This window comes from Gossypium arboreum, chromosome 3 (assembly GCF_025698485.1).
Source record: "Gossypium arboreum isolate Shixiya-1 chromosome 3, ASM2569848v2, whole genome shotgun sequence".
In the NCBI taxonomy this organism is placed as follows: Eukaryota; Viridiplantae; Streptophyta; class Magnoliopsida; order Malvales; family Malvaceae; genus Gossypium; species Gossypium arboreum.
The window spans coordinates 71,532,682-71,552,046 of record NC_069072.1 but is presented as its reverse complement, the minus strand read 5'-3'; the positions used below and the strand labels follow the sequence as shown (position 1 = coordinate 71,552,046).

Genomic DNA, 19,365 nt, shown 5'->3' with positions numbered 1-19,365 from the left:
TAATTGTGTTGATGACGTCATAAACAAAGAGTTACGCGGGCGTATCCCAAGCCACACGGGTGCGTGTTACCACACGGCCTACCCACACGGACGTGTGACCCTGTTTCATGAAAATTTTCTAAGTTTTCCCAAAGTTTTCTAAAGTTCCCGGTTTAGTCTCGAACTATACCTAATGTATGTTTTGGGCCTCGTAGGCCCATATAAAGGACAATTTGCATATGTATGAATGGATTTAATTGGAACGAAATTTTATGGCCCGATTTTGTATGTTGCTTGTGATTAAGTCCAGTAATGCCTTGTATCCTGTCCCGGCGTCGGGCACGGGTAAGGGGTGTTACAAATCAAATAAGAGAACACTTAAAGTAAACAATAGATCAAATCAACAGAGAAATTTCTCATATCTCATTTCACTTATACAAGGGTTCTATTTATAATTCATTGTCATTTAATGCAACACATATAAATAAAGCTTACTTAAGTGCTTCATTAACACAACTTGCATATTTACTTTCATAATGAATGAGGGAGTTTTATCTCATAAATGAAGGGGTAGAATATATGGACATCCACATGTATTTGTAAAAATTATACATTTATATACAAAAATTATGTCTTTAAAATATAAGTGTCTATTTAAAAATAACATATGATAGATAATAAAAGTAAAGTTCAACACTAATAATAACACATATGTAACATGTACAAAATTAAAAATTAAAAATTAGTTTAAATTGCAAGTAAAAGAAATTTTAAATAAGTAAATTTATCATATTAAAAATATTAAATGTAAGATTTGAAACTAATAATTTTTAAAAAAAGAATAACACATATAATATGTGCAAAACTAAAATAAAAATAATAATTTAAATGAGAAAAGAAAACTTTATTAGGTAAACGCATCATGTAAAGATTATTAAAAGCACTCAAAATGTTTATTTTGTTATTGTCATTTTCTTAACTTAGGCTTCGTTTTTTTCACGAAAATAGTTTCGAAAATAACTTACTTTTTGGAAAAGTTAATATTTTCTTGTGTTTGGATGAATCATGTAAAATATTTTCATAAAAGTTATTTTCAATGAAACAAACATACATTTGATATTTATGATAAAGAGTTTAAATGAAGTAGTGAATTGATTACAAAGTGATGTTAAGAAATATAATAAATAATGAACCTTCATGATGTTAAGGATTAAATTGTAAACTTTGTAAAATTTATAATTGAAACAAGAAAAGTGATTTGCATAAAAAAATTTTATGCGAAATAAGATATTATAATAATTTATTTTATTAAAGTGTGTATATAGTGTAAAATAAATTACATGACAATAGGGATTAAATTGAAAATTGTACAAAAGTTTAAGTGTGAAACAATGTAATATGTGAATAAAGAAATTATGATAAAAGTTTAATAAATGTATTATAAGATGATGAAATATGCATAAAGTATTGTAAAAGTGAAATTGTGGAAAAATATGAAATTTTATAATAACAAGGACTAAATTGTTAAACTTGAGAAAATATGTGGATGAAATAATAGAAGTGAAATATATAGAAATTTGATGTGAAACAAGATAATAAGATAAATTATGTGATTAAAGTGTAACAAAAAATTGATTTAATATGACTAATTAGTGAATATTGAATTTTAATAACAAAAAGGACTAAATTGAAATTTTATGAAAGTTAATAAGAAAATATTTGATAAGTACAGAATGTAGCAGAGAATATAACATCTCGGTGCTTTGACCTGATTTTCGGGTCAGGTATAAGGGTGTTACAGTGAACAAAAATGGTAAGATATTTTACGAAAATAAGAGGATAATTTTACATTAGATTGAAAAATCTTTTACATTGACCATCCTATTCTACATGAAACAAATATTGGAAAAGGCTAGAAATATTTTCCGTAAAAAATTGTGCATTAAAACAAACGAAACCTTACTATTAAATTAATTTGTAACATCAACTCAACTCAATGTGGGTGAAATAATTTATGTAATAAAATTAAAATGTACAAAAATTTCAAATAAAGAAAAGATTTTATAAATGTTGAGGATGGGTTAAAATATCAACATTTGTAATTTTTATTAATTTTTTAAAATAAAATTAAAATGGACAACTTATTTAAAATAGTTATTTTAATAATTTCCTTGGTGATTTTATAACTTATCAAAATAAAAATAAAGGATGATCGATCTTTATAAAATAATATAAATTTAAAAATATTTTTGTGAAAAATAAAATAGAATAAAATAAATAAAAATAAAGAACACATAAATTTTACGTGGAAACCCTTTCAGGAAAAAAAACCACGGCAGAGGAGAAGAAAATTCACTATGTCGAAAATTTTTTACTCAAATACAAGAGGAATAGACTATGTCTATTTATAGGCTTGCAAAGCCATATTCTAGTAGGATTGAAACACCTTATCCTAATCAATATAAAATAGATGGAGTTTAATAAGGTTTAAAACCTTATTCTAAAATAAAATAAAAGAAGTCTAGTTCTATATGGATTTTACTTTTATTTTATTTTCCATCGTATTTTATTTAAATAAGAATTTGGGTCACTTAATTCTAACAATCTCCACCTTGACACAAATTCTCAATGAACAAGTTCTTCATCGCGAACTTTCAATAAACAAGTTCTTCACCTCTTCCAAAAACCCCTTAAGGGTTTAACTTCAACAATGAACACCAACCAAGTCTAAGCAATGCTCAAACTTGGTTATAGGAAGTGACTTAGTCATCATATCTGCAGGATTTTCATGAGTGTTAATTTTGCTCACAACAATATCACCACGAGCAATAATATCACGAACAAAATGATACCGAATATCAATGTGTTTTGTTCTCTCATGAAACGTTTGATCTTTTGTAAGAAAGATGGCACTGATCGTCACAAAATATCGTCTTGATTTGAAGGTCTTCATTGAGTTCACTAAATAGTCCCTTCAACCAAATAGCTTCTTTACAAGCCTCGAGAATCGCCATGTACTCGACTTTCAGTGGTAGACAAAGCGATCGTAGTTTGCAAAGTGGCTTTCCAACTAATTGCACAACCTCCGATTGTAAAGACGTAACTCGTGAGAGATCTTCTTCTATCAAGGTCTCCAAAGAAAATCAAGATCAACATACCCTATAACTCCATTTTAGTTCTTCCAAACTGTAAGCAAACATTAGTAGTGCCTCGTAAGTATCTTAAAATCCATTGAATCGCTTTCTAGTGTTCTTTACCGTGATTCGCCATGTATCTCGCTAATCTGACCGATCGCATATGATAAATCGACGTGAACAAACCATAGCATACATGAGAGATCCTATCGCACTAGAGTATGGAACATGTGACATGTACTCAATCTCATTATCGATTGAGGAGATAAGGCCGATGAAAGTCCGAAATGGTCGCTAAAGGAGTACTAACAGCTTAGCACTCTGCATATTGAACTCGCAAAGAACTTTCTCAATGTACCCCTTCCGACTTAGGTACAATTTACTTGCTTTTCTATCTCTCGAGAATCTCCATACCAAGTATCTTCTTTGTCTGGTCCTAAATCTTTCATCTCAAATTCTTCACTTAGTTGGACTTTAACCTTTCTTATCTCTCTTTTATCTTTTGTCGCTATCAACATGTCATCAACATAAAGAAGTAGATACACAAAAGAACCATCACTGCTTTTCTTAAAGTAGACACAACTGTCAAAACTACTTCTTTTGAAATCATGAGAAGTCATAAAGGAATCAAACCTCTTGTACCACTTGTCTTGGTGATCTGTTTCAAACCGTAAAGGGACTTTTTCAAAGAAGCAAACATAGTCCTCTTTTTCGAGACTATAAAACCCTCTCGTTGTTGCATGTAAATATCTTCCTCAAGTTCTCCATGCAAAATGCGCTTTTACATCTAACCGCTCAAGCTCCAAATCATGCATGGCAACAATACCAAGCAAAGCTCGAATCGAACTATGCTTAACAACCGGAGAGAACACATCATGAAGTCCACTCGAATTTGATCAGTAACCCTTTGCAACAAGCCTTGCTTTATATCCGGTTCTTCAACTCCGAGTCCCTTCTTTCTTTTAAACACCCATTTACAACGAATGACCTTTTTACCTTTAGGAAGTTTTACAAGATCCCATGTTCGCTTTTTGTGGAGTGATTCCATCTCCTCTTGCATAGCAAACATCCACTTTTCGAGTCTTCACACTAATCGCCTCGAAATAATTAAATGGCTCTTGATTCGCATCTATATCTTCACCACATTTAAAGCATAAGCAACTAGATCAACCTCGGCATACTTCTTTGGAGGTTTAATTTCTCTTCTTGTCCTGTTTTTGGCGATAGAGTATTGCGGTGAAGAAGCAACTCTATTCTCAATTTTGTACTTGGCTTGAGGAGTTGATTCGTATTAACTGATGCTCCACCGCTTTTGGTTTTCTTTATTGGAAGAGTCTTTAAGAGATAAGTTAGGTAGCATAGCGCTTTCATCAAAAACATCTCTGCTAATCACAACTTTTCTATTTTCAGACACCATAACTTATAGCCTTTACACCGACTTTATAACCAAGAAAACGCATTTAATGGATCTCGGTTCCAATTTTCCATTATCAACATGAGCATACGCAGACACCCAAAAATCTTTAAATCGTAATAATTAGCGGGATTACGCACCATACCTCTTGTGGAGTCTTTTCTCAATGGCAACGGATGGAGATCGGTTGATCAAAAACATGCATGAGAGGTCTTCGCCCAAAATGACTTCGTAAGTTGGCATTTGACAACATACATCGAACCTTCTCCATGATCGCTCGTTCATTCGCTCGCAACGCCGCTTTTGTTGTGGAGTATGACGAATCGTCAAGTGTCTCATGATCCTTCCGACTTGCACAATCTATTAAACTCATCGTAATGTAACTCTAAGCCATTGTCTGCATTTGAGGTATTTTATCTGCTTTTCCGTCTGCTTTTCAATCATAATTTTCCAAGACTTAAATGTGGAAAACACATCGCTTTTCGCTTTAGGAAGAACGCCCAAACTTTTCTCGGAAAAATCATCAATAAAGGTTAGCATATAATTAGCTCCACCTCTCGAAGGCACTCGACGGCCCCTACAGATCGTAATGGATATACTCCAACGCTTCCTTCGTGTTATGGATTCCTCTAGTGAATCGAACTCTCTTTGCTTCCCAAAACACAAGGTTCACGAAATTCGGTTTGCAAATTCCTTACCCATTAAGAAATCCTCTTTTGCTTAATTCGCCATGCCATTCTCACTCATATGCCCTAGGCGATATGCCAAAGTTTAGTAATATCATCATCCGACAAGGAAGAGGAAGCGACAATTGATCACCAAGAATGATGAGAACCTCAGAAACATATAACTTGGCAATCTTTCTTTGCCCTTTCATCACAACAAGGGACCCTTTGGAAATCTTTAAAACCCCACTTTCACCGTGTATCTGCACTTTTGAATTAAGAGTACTCAACGAAATTAAATTTCTTTTCAATTCGAACATGCCGCACGTCACTAAGTGTTCGACAACTCCATCAAACATCTTAACTTTAATTGTTCCAACACCTACGATTTTACATGAAGCATTATTTCCCATCAAAACAACACCTTCAGACATCGTTTCATAAGTTGTAAACCAATCCCGATTGGGACTCATGTGGAAGGTGCAACTGAATCAAGTATCCACTCGCCGCTTTTTAGAATCATTGATGAAGCAACTAGAAGTTCACCATCACGTAGTCTTCTACAACATCGCCTTCACCGAATTTTCCGGTTGTTTTCCTTTTGATTCGCACCTCCTTTTAATCTTATTTTGTAGCTTATAGCACTCAGATTTAATGTGCCCTTTCTTCTTGCGAAGTTGCAAGTTTTACCTCTGTTTGAAGATTTCGATCTACCCTTAGATTTACCACGAGGATTCCGCCTGTGTTCTACCACGATCATCATCAACATTCCGGTCTTGTCTCCCACGAACAATGAGACCCTCTCCCGAGAGTTGGGTTTAACCACAAGATGCTTCATCTTATCATACGAGGTTAAAGAATCATAAACCTCATCAACCGTGAGAGACTCGCGCTATATAAAATCGTGTCTCTAAAGGTTGAATAAGACGGGCAACGAACAAAGTAGAATCAACCCTAGATCTTCCTTATCATATCGAACCTCCATGGCCTCCAAGTTTGAGAGAATTTCTTTAAACACCATTAAGTGTTCGTGTACGACGCACCTTCCTCCAAACGATGAGCATAAAGACGCCGCTTCATATGCAACTTGCTTGTTAGAGTTTTCGACATACATATTTGTTCTAGCCTCTTCCATAATGCAATGGCAGCTTTTCTCTTTCATCACATCCTCGCAAAATTTCGTTGGACAAATGCGTATGTAATTGTGTTAATGCCTTCGATCCTTACGCTTCTTCTCTTCATCTGTTAATGTCGAAGACATCTTATCTATCCTAGCAGGCATCCTCTAGATCCATCTGCAAGAACGCTTGCATCTTAATTTGCCACAACGCAAATCGGTGTTGCGATCCAACAATGAATTTCATACTTCAAAGACGCCATTACCGTGATCGAGATGAATAACCCTAAGCTCGATACCAATTTGTGAAAAATAAAATAGAATAAAATAAATAAAAATAAAGAACACATAAATTTTACGTGAAACCCTTTCGGAAAAAAAAACCACGGCAGAGGAGAAGAAAATTCACTATGTCGAAAAAATTTTTACTCAAATACAAGAGGAATAGACTATGTCTATTTATAGGCTTGCAAAGCCATATTCTAGTAGGATTGAAACACCTTATCCTAATCAATATAAAATAGATGGAGTTTAATAAGGTTTAAAAACCTTATTCTAAAATAAAATAAAAGAAGTCTAGTTCTATATGGATTTTACTTTTATTTTATTTTCTATCGTATTTTATTTAAATAAGAATTTGGGTCACTTAATTCTAACAATTTTATCCACAAAAATTGATTTGTTACTAATTTCCAAATCATGCATATCCTTGTAATCAGCATTAATTTAAATATAGTACAAAGGATGAGCAGGATTTTTGTTAATTTTTGAAAAGAAAAATTGGTGTAGTACAAAGGCGATGGCAACAGACAAGCAGCAAATAGGAATATGATCCAAGGCAAAAATAAAGACAAGAAAAAAAAAGGCCAGAAATCCAATCAACGAGTAGCAGTAGCAGTAGCAGTAACCAAATTTGGTTACTAACTATTTCACAAAGCTATATTACTAAATAACCTAAAAGAATTATCACAACATCATGTCATGTACAACAATATTAGATTCCCCTTTCCAAGGATACCACTCTCTTCCAAAAATTACATCCTTCATTATGCTCATTTCCAATACTACTTTGGTTAGGGGAAGGACACTTAATATTATATTAATATGATATAACCAAACAAAATCAAACACACCTTTGAATGCATTTTGCAGGCATGTGACGGTAGGAAAACTCCTTGGAGAGATCAACTACAACATCATTTCCACTCTCTAATTCATAACAGCTCCTTTTCCCAGTCAATACGAGGGAGCTGAGATAAGGCAAGCAATCCCCGCAAGTCTCATCAATCAACTCATACAGTGCTCAAGCTGATATGGGTTCGTATGGGTATGATAGCCATGGGTGCTTCAGAGCCTCTGCCGCAGAAGGACGCTTCTTTGGGTTTACTTCAAGCAAATGAGCAACAAAATCAATGAATCCCTGGTCCCCCATCGGCAGCCGATGCCTCAAGGACGTCTTCTTGGGTATCAGGTATTCCAGTCTATTGGTCTCCTGAAGTATATAACATAAAAACACAGCGTTAGCCCCTAAGCACTAGGGAAGCAAAGCAAAAGTAAATTTTAGAATAGAAGCATTTTTTTCCAACAAGTAAATAATGAGAAAGACTGACCTGATTACGTTCATAAAGCATGTGATTCTTCGTAAAGTATTTGTACGTATCCCGTCCTTTGGCAAGCATGTCTTGTTTGATAGGACCTATGATTCCAATTACTCTTGCAAGTAATGTCGCAGGTGAATCATTCTGGAAAAGTACCTGCACCATCATATTGAAGCCAAAATTATATCAATGTTGATTTATTTCTCCAAAAATAGATAAAAGATAGTTACTACAGTGAAGTCAAATGTTTTCCCAGTAAAATCAACTAAAGAAATTAATCATAGTTGTCAGGAGAACAAGCTAGCTTATAGCAACAGCATGAATGCATAAAAGTCTAAATCTAGATAGTTGATACCATAACATGAAAAACATTTTCTTTGGGCCAAGTTTGAGCCAACTTGTTTCAGACTGAGTGATTGGACAGAGTCCCAAACTATTCCATTTAGCATTTACAGATGAGGACATCACTGAATGCAAATACAAAGAGGACTAAAATTGTCCAACATTTTGTTTAAATTCTACATCCAGCCAGTTCAGAGCCAAATCACGTTCAGTCTAAGTTCTTTTCACTGAATTTAATGATTTGTTCAAATGCATGATATTTCCGAGTTTTTGTTTGTAGTACTTTCACCAAAGAAAAAGGTAAAAGAAAATTCAAAAAAGTTCTTAACGTAAGAAAAAACTCCACATATCATTGCAATATTCATAAGAAGCAAATTCTAGCTATTGTCTAAAGAAGGCTACTTACATTTCCAGTACAGAGTTCTGCCAAGATACAGCCAAGTGACCAGATATCTATTTTCTTGTCATACGAAAGTCCTAGGATAACCTCTGGTGCACGATAGGACCTGGATTGAACATAGGAGCATAGATGGTCTGTCTCAAAACAACTGCTCCCAAGATCAATGACCTTCACCTCACATCTACTATAGCTTTTAACTAGTATATTTTCGGGCTTCAGATCACAATGTATTAGGCCAAGGCCATGCAAAAACTGGAGAGCCTCCAAACACTGAATGGTTATAGACTGCACAAAAGAATTCAAGAGAACATTACATGAAAGTGACATAGATTAGACTCACTTCTGAAGAAAACAACTTCAGACAAACCTGCAATCTTGGCATTGTGAAGTAAACCTCGCCACCTGATTCCCTATTAAATTTATGGAACTCATATAAGTTTGCCTTGAGAAGTTCACAGACTATTAGCAAATGTTCCTGGAAAATAGAGAAGAGTCAGATGCTACTCATGCATTAGTCAAAGATAAATTTCTAATCTAACCAGCAGAGAGAATTTATAACTGAACATGCCAGCTTGAACTTCAACAGAGAAAACAAATGCCTCCAGAAGCCAGATATGTTCAGAACAAAGTCCCAAATACATATATTATCATAGAAACAGCAAGAACTAGAAGTAGAGCACAAAATACTATGAGCATGCCAGTATCACTTACTCGGTAGTAAAAGTAATCATACAATCGGAGAATGTGATGCTTATCTGCTGGATCATGTTTGTTAACATACTTGAGAAGCTTAATCTCGTCAAGGCTTTGATCAAAAAAATCCTTGTTGTTCTTTATAATTTTCACACAGACATCCATGCCCGTGTGCAGATCATGAGCTTGTATAGCTTTACTAAACGCAGCCGATCCAAGATACTCAGTAACATGATAGCGCCCAGCTATAACAGAATTTAAAACAACATGGAAATTCTTATCCTCCTCAAATCCAGTTCTGGGAAGCAAAAAAGAGGCTTATGTAAGCAAATCCAGTGCTCGATAGATGACAGCAAAATAAAAACCATTCAATATAAGTTATACTAAAGAAATGACATCAGGCAAGTAGAAATTCCAAAAATATGTCATAAGTTGAGAAGACAGCAAAAAATTAGCTCTAAACGAATGTCGGTATCATCAATAACACAAAAAGAAAAGGATCTTCCTGGCATATTCAACATGTTTTTTTCTTTGTTTACTTTTTGGTCCAATACTGATTGCTATCAACCATTTAGGGATCAAGCTACAAGTCGATAGTTTCACAAGTCAAATGTTGTCTCAAAATCTAAAAATAGGAAAAATAATTGAAAGAAACTAAACTTTCCAATGGAGAATTAGGTAAATTCAAGCTACAAAAACAAAACATGAGCTTGGGTAAATACTTGGCAAAGGAAAAGTAGTAAAAAAAGAACTTATCATCTAATTACTTAATTGATGCTCTACGCCCCTTTGCTTGACACTAACCATTATGCACAAAATATATTAATGTTCAAAAGGTTTTGTCAGTCAGAAAACAAAAGAGGAAGCTTGCCACCAGTTCTGGTTCTCCAACCTCAAGCATAGATAAAGGAGATTACTACCAGAGAGGTTCAAGGATACTTGATAACTCACAATGAAAATGAGAAAGAGAGAGAGAGAGAGACGGAAAGAACATCACACCATTTACATATCAGCACAGTTTTGAAATTGTTAGCACCAGAGAAAGAACTGAACATAAAAATTGTTTCTAAGATAAGACATGCCTGTTTTTCCTATGCACAATCTTGAGATCGAAGGTCTCAAATTCCTCCTCTTGTGCTTTAATTTGTCTCACTTGCTCTTGGACAGCAGCAGCCTCTTCATCTTCAAGCGATGCCCCAAGATCCTCTTCCCTCATGCCACTAGTTTTCTCATCCTCTTCTTTCTTGGTCTTTTCTTGTGCACCATAACCATAATTAGAGAGAGTTGAAGGGCTAGAATTTGCTGATCTTACATTGGCATCATCGTCATCCCTAGAGCTTTTGGCAACTGAAGAATCACTACTTTTCCGCCTCCATTTAGCAAGCATATCATCCGACTCAATCAAAGCGGTCAAGCAGTCATCACGCTCTTCACCAGCAGCATTGTTGTTACTTGGCCATATAGACTTACTAGAGCCTGCCTGCACCGATTGCCCATCTCTTAATGGTGGAGGAAAAGAAAATCCTCCATCTGCAAGATTCTTCACCTGGGGGTTTGGACCTTTATCATTCTCAATAGCATACTTATTAGAATCATTTTTTCCAGTTTTCCTTTTATCTCTATTTGGTTTATCAATATATTTCCTTTCTGTTTCATGATAACTTTGTCTGGAACCTCCAATAGAACTATCATGATCATGAAAATATTCTAAATCCCCTTCACTACTAACTGCAACTAAACTTTCACGTACTTCACTGCCAAAGTCAGCAGTATCACTGTTGATACCCACACCAATAGACCTAACTGCACCATGCTGACCATTGTCTATGCAAATATCATCCAGCTGAGACCTGCCACACTCATTGAGAACTTCTCCATCCCCCAGCATGATAAGTTCATTTGTCTGTGTGACAAATCCCTGCCAAACAGGTTCAGCACGCATCAAATTAAGCTCCTCTTCATCCATTAACTGTCCATCATATCGGGCAATTAAATCATTCTCATGAGTCCCATTGTACATTTCAGTTACAGAGAGCCCTATAGTATCATCTGAAGCTGCAACAGGTTCAACATTCTTTGCCTGGAAATACCGCTCACCAGAGAAGTAAGAATCCTCTTCTGCAAATGATTGATCATCATCATCATCCTTGGTTTGACTTCTTTCTTGAGGATCCCGAACACTCTCATGCCCAGTTCCCTTCTCATTGTCACTAGGATAATCGATTTCATGAGCCAGAAACCAGGCTTCATCCTCAATAGGTTGTCTCATGTATCCAACATCATCATCGTCATCATATTCATCAGACTCCCAATACTCGTTTGGGTAATCAATAGATTCACTTAATCCATCACCAATAGTAGCAAAACCAGAAACCAGATCAGATGCATCTTCTGCAATACCCTGACTCACAGAAAGCCAACTACCTCCAGCATTCCTTTTCCCACCTGGATCATCATAAACAAGATTGTCAAGTTTTTCCAGCAGAATTATAGGAGAAATAACCAATGCTCTAACAAGAACTTAGGCTTTCTAAAGCTCCCCTTCCCTTACTGTCCTATGGCAGTCAACTATAATATTCTTTTTAAGGTTGTCCAAATATTCAACTCAGAAGTTTTAAAGTAACTTAATAATTCCAGTATTTATGCACAACTCAAAATACAGCTACTGTTAAACTATTATCAAATGTCAAATTAAAACACTCCACTAAACTTTTAGGGTAATCTATCTTTATGCTATTTATTCTTTTTCTTCTATTTCTTTAATTATGCTTGGTTACACACTAACTAACCCTGGAAAGAACTGATATAAAAGAATAGAAAAACAAGTATATTCTGTACGTGAACAAACAGCAAAAATCTTTCCCCCCACTTGCGTTTCACAGAATTCTGTTTAGAAGGTTTCTTCCAACCTTTTTTATTATTATGGCTTTAGTAACCTATGGAAAAGTTCAACCTATCTTCCCAGTTTCAGAATTGGTTTATCGGACCCACGCAAGTACTTGCCAACAGAAAAATGACAAGCCTCATAGGAGAAATCTTAGAACTCATGGCAACAAAATATCAATTTATCTTAGGGGACATACACATCAACACAAATTTTACATAGCTCACCAATAAGCCGTTGCGACCTAGAGCTAGATGGCAAATTTTCAAGTTAACAAAAAATTTTACAATAAAAGATCTCTCCAAGTTTTAGACAGAGAACATACATATACTAAACCATAATGTTAGGAAAAGGAAAGAGTAGAAAAATAATGTTTGTATTACCAGCCAACAATTTGCACAAATCATCAAACGATATGTTAACTAACCTGAAGCATTTATCTCTTGCCCAATGGGAACATCCAAATAGGACCCTATAAGGAAGGTATTGTCAGCACTAACAAGCTTTGAACCTGGGCCATCACGCTCATATTTTTCCTCCCAGTTAACATTCAATGACTTCTCTTCTGATTTGAGTTTAACTGGTGGCAACCTAGGTAACTCTTCCCTTTGATCATCATATGCAAGAGGAAAGGCCAATCCATTTATACTTTTTTTCTCAGTATTGCCTTGATTCCCAAAGAATAAAGCCCTTCCAACCTCATCCACCTGTTCTTTAATTGTTGCTCTGACATCAAGTGCATCTGCTTTCTTCTTTCCTTCTCTCTTATCTGAAGCACTAGCAGCATTATAACCAATTGATAAATCACCCTTAGGGAACGGAAAAACAGTCTTGACAGAACAATCTTTCCACATCTCTGAAAATGAACTACTGGGTTCCTCAGTTCTAGACCATCGGCTGTTATCAGCAAAGTTTTCCTTCAAGTATGCACCGCTAGTCTTAAATTGCTGATCAAGCTCCTTAGTTTCACTGGTATGAAACTTGTCATACTTGTAATCTACATTAGCTTTGCCAGTATTTCCATGACGCGAAGTTTTAATTTCACCTGAAAAGGATATCTCTTCTCCAGGTTTAACATTGCCTTTATCAATGTCAGGAGCTTCAGATATACACCATCTTGACTTATCTGGTTTCTCCAGCTCCGAAAAACTACTGCTTCTAAATATACCATCACCTTTTAACAGATCAGGACCATTGCTAGCGTTGAAGTTCCAGGACTGCATATTGAGTACAGCATCTTCAGAATTTTTAGAGAAAGCGAAACTCATATCACTCGTCACTCTTGTTTCATTGGGTTTATTAGAATCCCCAGTAGAAGCAGCATTTCTCCATTGGCTTTCAGACCCATTTCTGCCAGCCCCACACCCTATCTCTTTCACTATAAGTTCCTTAGAGACCTCACTACTGTTTCGAGAACCTGAACCATGACTTTCACCAGCTATTTTTTTCCCATTTTCTTCTTCTAGCACATTTCCAGAGACTTTCTCCTCAAGGGTAAGCTTCTGGCAGAATCCATTCAAATCAGGGCGGTTACCAAGTTCACTACGCAAGGCAGCCTCAGCTCTTGTAAAGCGATTTCTCCTCAAAAATTCCAGTATCACATCAGCTGAGCTTGGTTCTGTCATTCTGAAGTGAAATAGAGCTAGACACAAATAGTAGAAACAAGTCTAAGCCTGAAAATATCCAAACAAAAGGGACAAGGATTTATTTATTTTGTCAAAATGGAAGTTAAAAAGATGTCAGCCGCAAATGCTCTTTCCACTGTAAGAAAACGAACTTCAGAAAAGATAAATAATAATATTTGAAAACATTTCATTTTTCCTTTCCTTTAAATTCGAATATAATAAAACTGAAAGATGTACCCAAGATTAAAAATCTAACAAGTTTGCTTATGGTCAGGTTAAAACCGATTTCCTTTTATTTTCCTTTTACAGTACCAATCTACTTCCCAATAATAATAAAAAGAAAATTCGACGTCACATTACAATTGGCAATCCATTTAAAAAAAAAAACTTGAAAACAAGGGTCAAGGTGATTGATTTCTTAAATGCCAAACCTTACTAGGGCTAACTCCAATAAGTAAGAAGTATAATCCGAATCCTACGTTTCTAATTCCTCCATCTTCCATAGCACTGAAGAGTAAACTTTCTTCCTTTCTCCATTAAAACATCCCCTAATTTCCAAAACACATTTTACATTTTCTCAGAAAGGAAAGAGGAGAAAAGAAACTAGAGAAAATCGCAACGTCGTGAATCAAATCGAAGGATGACAAGATCCAGAGCCCAAACTGAAAACCCTAGAAACCCCAGCAACCTTTAAAATGGATATTCAAATTTGAATTGACGCAGCCAAAAACCGGAGAAGAGATTAGGGAAGGGGGAGAGGAAGAAAAAAAGAAAAACTTACAGATCGACGAAGAAAGCAGTCACACCAAACTCTGTTGTTAGCTTTTGATTCCATAACCATACTCCTAAGAAAAAAAAAATTACAATGGGATTTTTCTTCTGTCCGCCATTTCTAAAATTTTCTCTATTCAGGTTTCTTTGTTATTCTAGTCTAGATTTTTGGCCTGCAATTTCTCTCGTGTCGTGCCTGCCATGGCATATACTATAGGATCAAAAGTTTTTTCTTTTCCTTAGTTTTTTGAAGAAATAGGATCAAAAGTTTTTGATAAAATTACTAATAAATAATAATTTAATGTGCCATAAGGTATGTGCCAAAAATGAACCATTGAAGTGTTTCTGCCTCGTGATTTGTGATGAGCACCCTACAACATGTTGGACGGCTCTTTTTCTCCGTTAGATTTCTTTTTACTAATAATTATTTCTATTTTAAGAGGTAGTGAGAGGGTTATAATGTTTATTTTCGGTGAAGTTAGTGATATTAGTTATTTAAGTAAGTAGTATTAGAAATATTAAATTTAATAGTAAAATGTGTTTAGATTCAAATCTAATTAAAATTGTAAAATGAGAATAAAAATTATTGTAAAAGATATTAGAAATAATATATAATAGAATTTTTAAATTATTTTATTTTATAAAATTATGTAATTTTTTTAATTTTATAAATATCTTATTTTAAATTATTTATCATATTAAATTATTTTTATTATTTTATAATAACGTGAAGTATTATTTTCACAAATAATGACACCATATTTAAATAATTTTTAAAGCAAATATTTTGATATTTTTAATATGTATCACAATTTTTTTTGTTAAAGGCAAGTATCTCAAATTTTTAATAGAAGATGAAAAGGAAAAATCATAGGTGAAAGTATGTGTATTAGAATTAAAATGATTATAAAAGAAATCAGATTAAAATGAGTGTATTATAATAATAAAAAGTTAAAATTTAAAATCCATACTATATTCAATAATAAAATAATAAAATAAAATTATAACTTGTTTTATAATAGGTTTGTACTTAAATTATATTATTTTTCTCATTTTGGTATTTTTTGTCACAAGCAGTATCTAAAATTATTTTTTTCAAGTTAGTACCTCTATTAGTCAAACTGTTAAGTTTACTTAAAAAAATCTTTACCCACAAATCGATACCTAAATTGTCTCTCTTTTTTATTTGATACCTATACCTTTTTTGTCACAAGTGGTATATAAATTATTTTTTCTCTAAGTTGGTATCTTTGTTAGTTCATCGTTAATTAAATTGTTAAGTTTATTTTAAAAAATAATCAAATAAAAATTAATATGTGTTAAGAAAAGGAAAAATATTATTTTCTCTTAATATATTTTTTTCATTTTTCATTTTTCATTTTCTTTCTTCAAAATCGAACCAACGATGAAGTTGGTCAAGCCCCAGTTCTCAATTTTATCTTTTTCGTCCAATTTGATCAAATAAATTATTTAAAAAAATTATAAAAATAGAAATATTTTTAAAAATAGAGAAATTGGTTCAACTAGTTTTTTTTTTTTAATTTGGTTCAACCAATCTATATCTATTCACAGGTCTATTGACTCAACCCTATCTCTAAACCAGTACGCCAACCAGTTACTAATCCAATAGATTATCAGTTCGACTAGTCAGTCCAATTCAATTTTGAAAACACTGGTTTTAATCGATGGAATAACATTTTCAATCTTTTCAGATTTGAGCAAGCAAGCGGTGAAGTTCGAAAACATAATTAACCGTCAACGTCTCAACTTAAGAGGGTAAATTTCGAGGATTGATGGTATTGCTAGACATTATAAATGAAGAAAATAGAAAAAATAAACAGAGAGAAATAATGTAAAATAAAATAAATATATATTTAAGTTTATATGATGTGGTAATTTATTATTGGTTGAAAAAATATTGGATATAATTTTTTTGTGTAAAATGGGTAAACGGCAAATAGTATAGGTAACACTTGTGACAAAATAAATGTTTAGGTACCAAAATAGGAAGAAAAAAAGACATAGCTTAGGTATCAAATTGTGATTAAGCTTTTTTTTTTAAATAGACATTACGGTTTGACTAACAAGTATCAACTTGGAAAAAAATAATTTAGATACCACTTGTAATAAAAAAAATTAAGTACCAAAATGAAAAAATGATATAATTTAAGTACCAATTTATAGATTAAACCTTTATAATATATATAACTTTTAAAAACCTGTACTTATATTATATAAGTCATATTTTGCAATTGGTTGATGGTTGATTGTTGATTGCAGTGGTTGGTTTGACCAACTATTCTATTAACTATTTACTTAAAAGTGTTTGGTAAAATTTAGTTAATAGTAGAAAGTGGTATATGTAAAATAACAAATAAGGGCATGACATATTTTATTGTTAAGTATTTATTTGTTTTAGTCTTTATTGAGTGAAATTATTAAAATAAAACACTATTACCAAAGAATTAAACATCCATTATGGAATTTAATGAGTGAATATTTTTAAAATTTAAATAAACAATTTTATTAAATTTTTATTTGTAAATATTAACCTTGTGGAAATTGATAAATATTAATAATATATCAATATAATTGTGAATTGTATTTTTAGTGATAATTATGTCATGTTCTTAGTATATAAATTAGTAATAATTATGTCACATACTCAATAAATTTGCCAAGTAGCACATTTCAATTAATAAAATTACATAAAAATCATTTTATACAAGTAAATTAAAATAAATTAAGAGTACATAAATATAATTTTTAGTAAATATGGTCAAATATGTCATTCTACATATCTCATTCCCAATTAACTGTGAGAAAAACTATCCATCCTCGTTTTTTGTTTTGGAGGTTTTAGCTCAACAAGTTCTTACAAATCTCCATTCATTAATCACTACAATTAGAGAGGTTGACTACCCAATCATCTATTTATACTCAAATCAATTAAAAAAAGCCCAAAACTTTTTTTACCAAACACCCCCATAACATGTTTACTTTTTTATAGAATTCATAAAAAGTGTTAGAGTAGTAAAAGACTCACAAGTTAGTTGTACATTGATTTAGCTAATAATTAACTAAAATATCATTTATTTTATTAAATAAATCATATCATATAGTGAGATATTTTATAAATCAAGATAAACTACTTCCATGGTAACTATAAAATAAGATTTGTTTTATTTTAGGTACTCTAAATTTTTCTCAATTTAGTTACTCTAATTAAAATAATTATGCAAAGTAGTCACTGTTGTTGAAATTGTCATTTTTCTCTAACAGATTGCACAGTCAAAATCCACCTAATATTTTTTTCGGGTAATATATGTTAATAAAATAAAAAATTATTATTTTAATTACAATTATATTATAATTGTTATAAAATAAAAAAGATGGAGAGAATAAGAACAAAGAAAATATGTAAGCAAAAGAGAATGAACTTTATTGATCAAAAGGGATGATTTACAATACTTCATCGTAGTCTCTATTTATAGGCATAAGAAGTATAAAAGAAGTAGAGATCTAATTCTAATAACTATTAAAATTTAAAGTATATCAAAACTTTATCTTTATCATGATGGACATCCACTTAATAAGATATTCATAACACTCCTCCTTGGATGTCCATTGGTAGATAATGTGCCTCGTTAAAACCTTATTAGGAAAAAACCCTGTGGGATAAAAAAAAACTAATGAAGGAAAAAGAGTACACAATCTTCTATTACAAGCTGCTTCATTAAAAACCTTTACCAAGAAAACCCAATAGGACAAAACCTTGATTAAAGGAAAAAAGTACAACTTGTTTTTAGACTCCTCCTGATGGCAACATTACAATACATCTTTGAGTCCACGTATTCCAATATTGTGAAGTAGCCTTTCAAATATTGAAGTTGACAATGCCTTAGTAAAAAAATCTACTAAATTCTCACTAGACTGAATTTGATGAACATTTATGTCACCTCTTTTCTCAAGATCATGGGTGAAGAATAATTTTGGTGAAATATGTTTCGTTCTGTCACCTTTGATATAGCCATCCTTCAATTGAGCTATACATGCTGCATTATTTTCATATAAGATAGTTGACATATTTTCCTGTAAAGGCAAATTGCATACCTTCTGGATATGTTGGGTCAATAACCTTAGCCAAACACACTCTTGACTTGCCTCATGCATTAATTATTTCTGCATGATTTGAAGAAACAGCAGCTAATGTTTACTTTGTTGAACACCATGATATGGCAGTATCCCCACATGTAAATAAATATCATGTTTGAGATCGACCTTTATGTGGATCCGATAAGTATCCAGCATCAGCATAGCCAACTAATAGGGATTTTGAATCATTTGAATAAAATAACCCCATATCAATAGTCCCTCTGATATATCTAAATACATGTTTAATTTCATTCCAATGTCTACGTGTTGGAGAAGAACTGAATCTTGATAACAAGTTTACAGCAAAAGCTATATCAGGTCTTGTGTTGTTTGCAAGATACATCAATGCCCCTATGGCACTTAAATATGGTACTTCAGGACCAAAAAACTCTTCATCATCCTCGAAAGGACGAAATTGATCTTTATTCACATCTAACGATGGTACAATCATCGTAGTACTTAATGGTTGTGCTTTATCCATGTAAAATTTCTTTAATATCTTTTCTGTATAAGTTGATTGATGAATATGAATTTTATCTTTTAAATGCTCAATTTGTAAGCCAAGACAAAACTTTGTTTTTTTAAGAT

At 32.9% G+C, this 19,365-nt stretch overlaps 1 protein-coding gene across 2 annotated transcripts; it reads right to left on the bottom strand.

Moving 5' to 3' along the window:
- Nucleotides 1–7,154: 7,154 nt before the first annotated feature.
- Nucleotides 7,155–15,053, bottom strand: LOC108476012 (uncharacterized). Of its 2 annotated transcripts, none has more exons than XM_017778053.2 (8): nucleotides 14,633–15,053; nucleotides 12,654–13,899; nucleotides 10,425–11,787; nucleotides 9,361–9,640; nucleotides 9,017–9,124; nucleotides 8,656–8,934; nucleotides 7,920–8,063; nucleotides 7,155–7,801 (listed from the first exon to the last, which is right to left on the bottom strand). In XM_017778053.2, the coding sequence occupies exons 2-8, from the start codon at nucleotides 13,849–13,851 to the stop codon at nucleotides 7,613–7,615; spliced, it is 3,561 nt and encodes a 1,186-aa protein (XP_017633542.1). In that variant the 5' UTR covers nucleotides 13,852–13,899; nucleotides 14,633–15,053; the 3' UTR covers nucleotides 7,155–7,612. The 2 variants fall into 2 exon arrangements, with proteins under 2 accessions (XP_017633542.1, XP_017633543.1); XM_017778054.2 differs by having other exon boundaries at nucleotides 12,654–13,868; nucleotides 14,633–15,047.
- Nucleotides 15,054–19,365: the final 4,312 nt, after the last annotated feature.

Bases quoted from the DNA above. Each gene is read 5' to 3' on its own strand.
- LOC108476012 (XM_017778053.2), bottom strand. From the start codon at position 13,851: ATGACAGAACCAAGCTCAGCTGATGTGATACTGGAATTTTTGAGGAGA. The intron at 9,125-9,360 runs GTAAGTGATACT...TCTATTTTCCAG, and splicing joins ATGATTACTTTTACTACCGA to GAACATTTGCTAATAGTCTG. The intron at 8,935-9,016 runs GTTTGTCTGAAG...TCTTTTGTGCAG, and splicing joins TCACAATGCCAAGATTGCAG to TCTATAACCATTCAGTGTTT.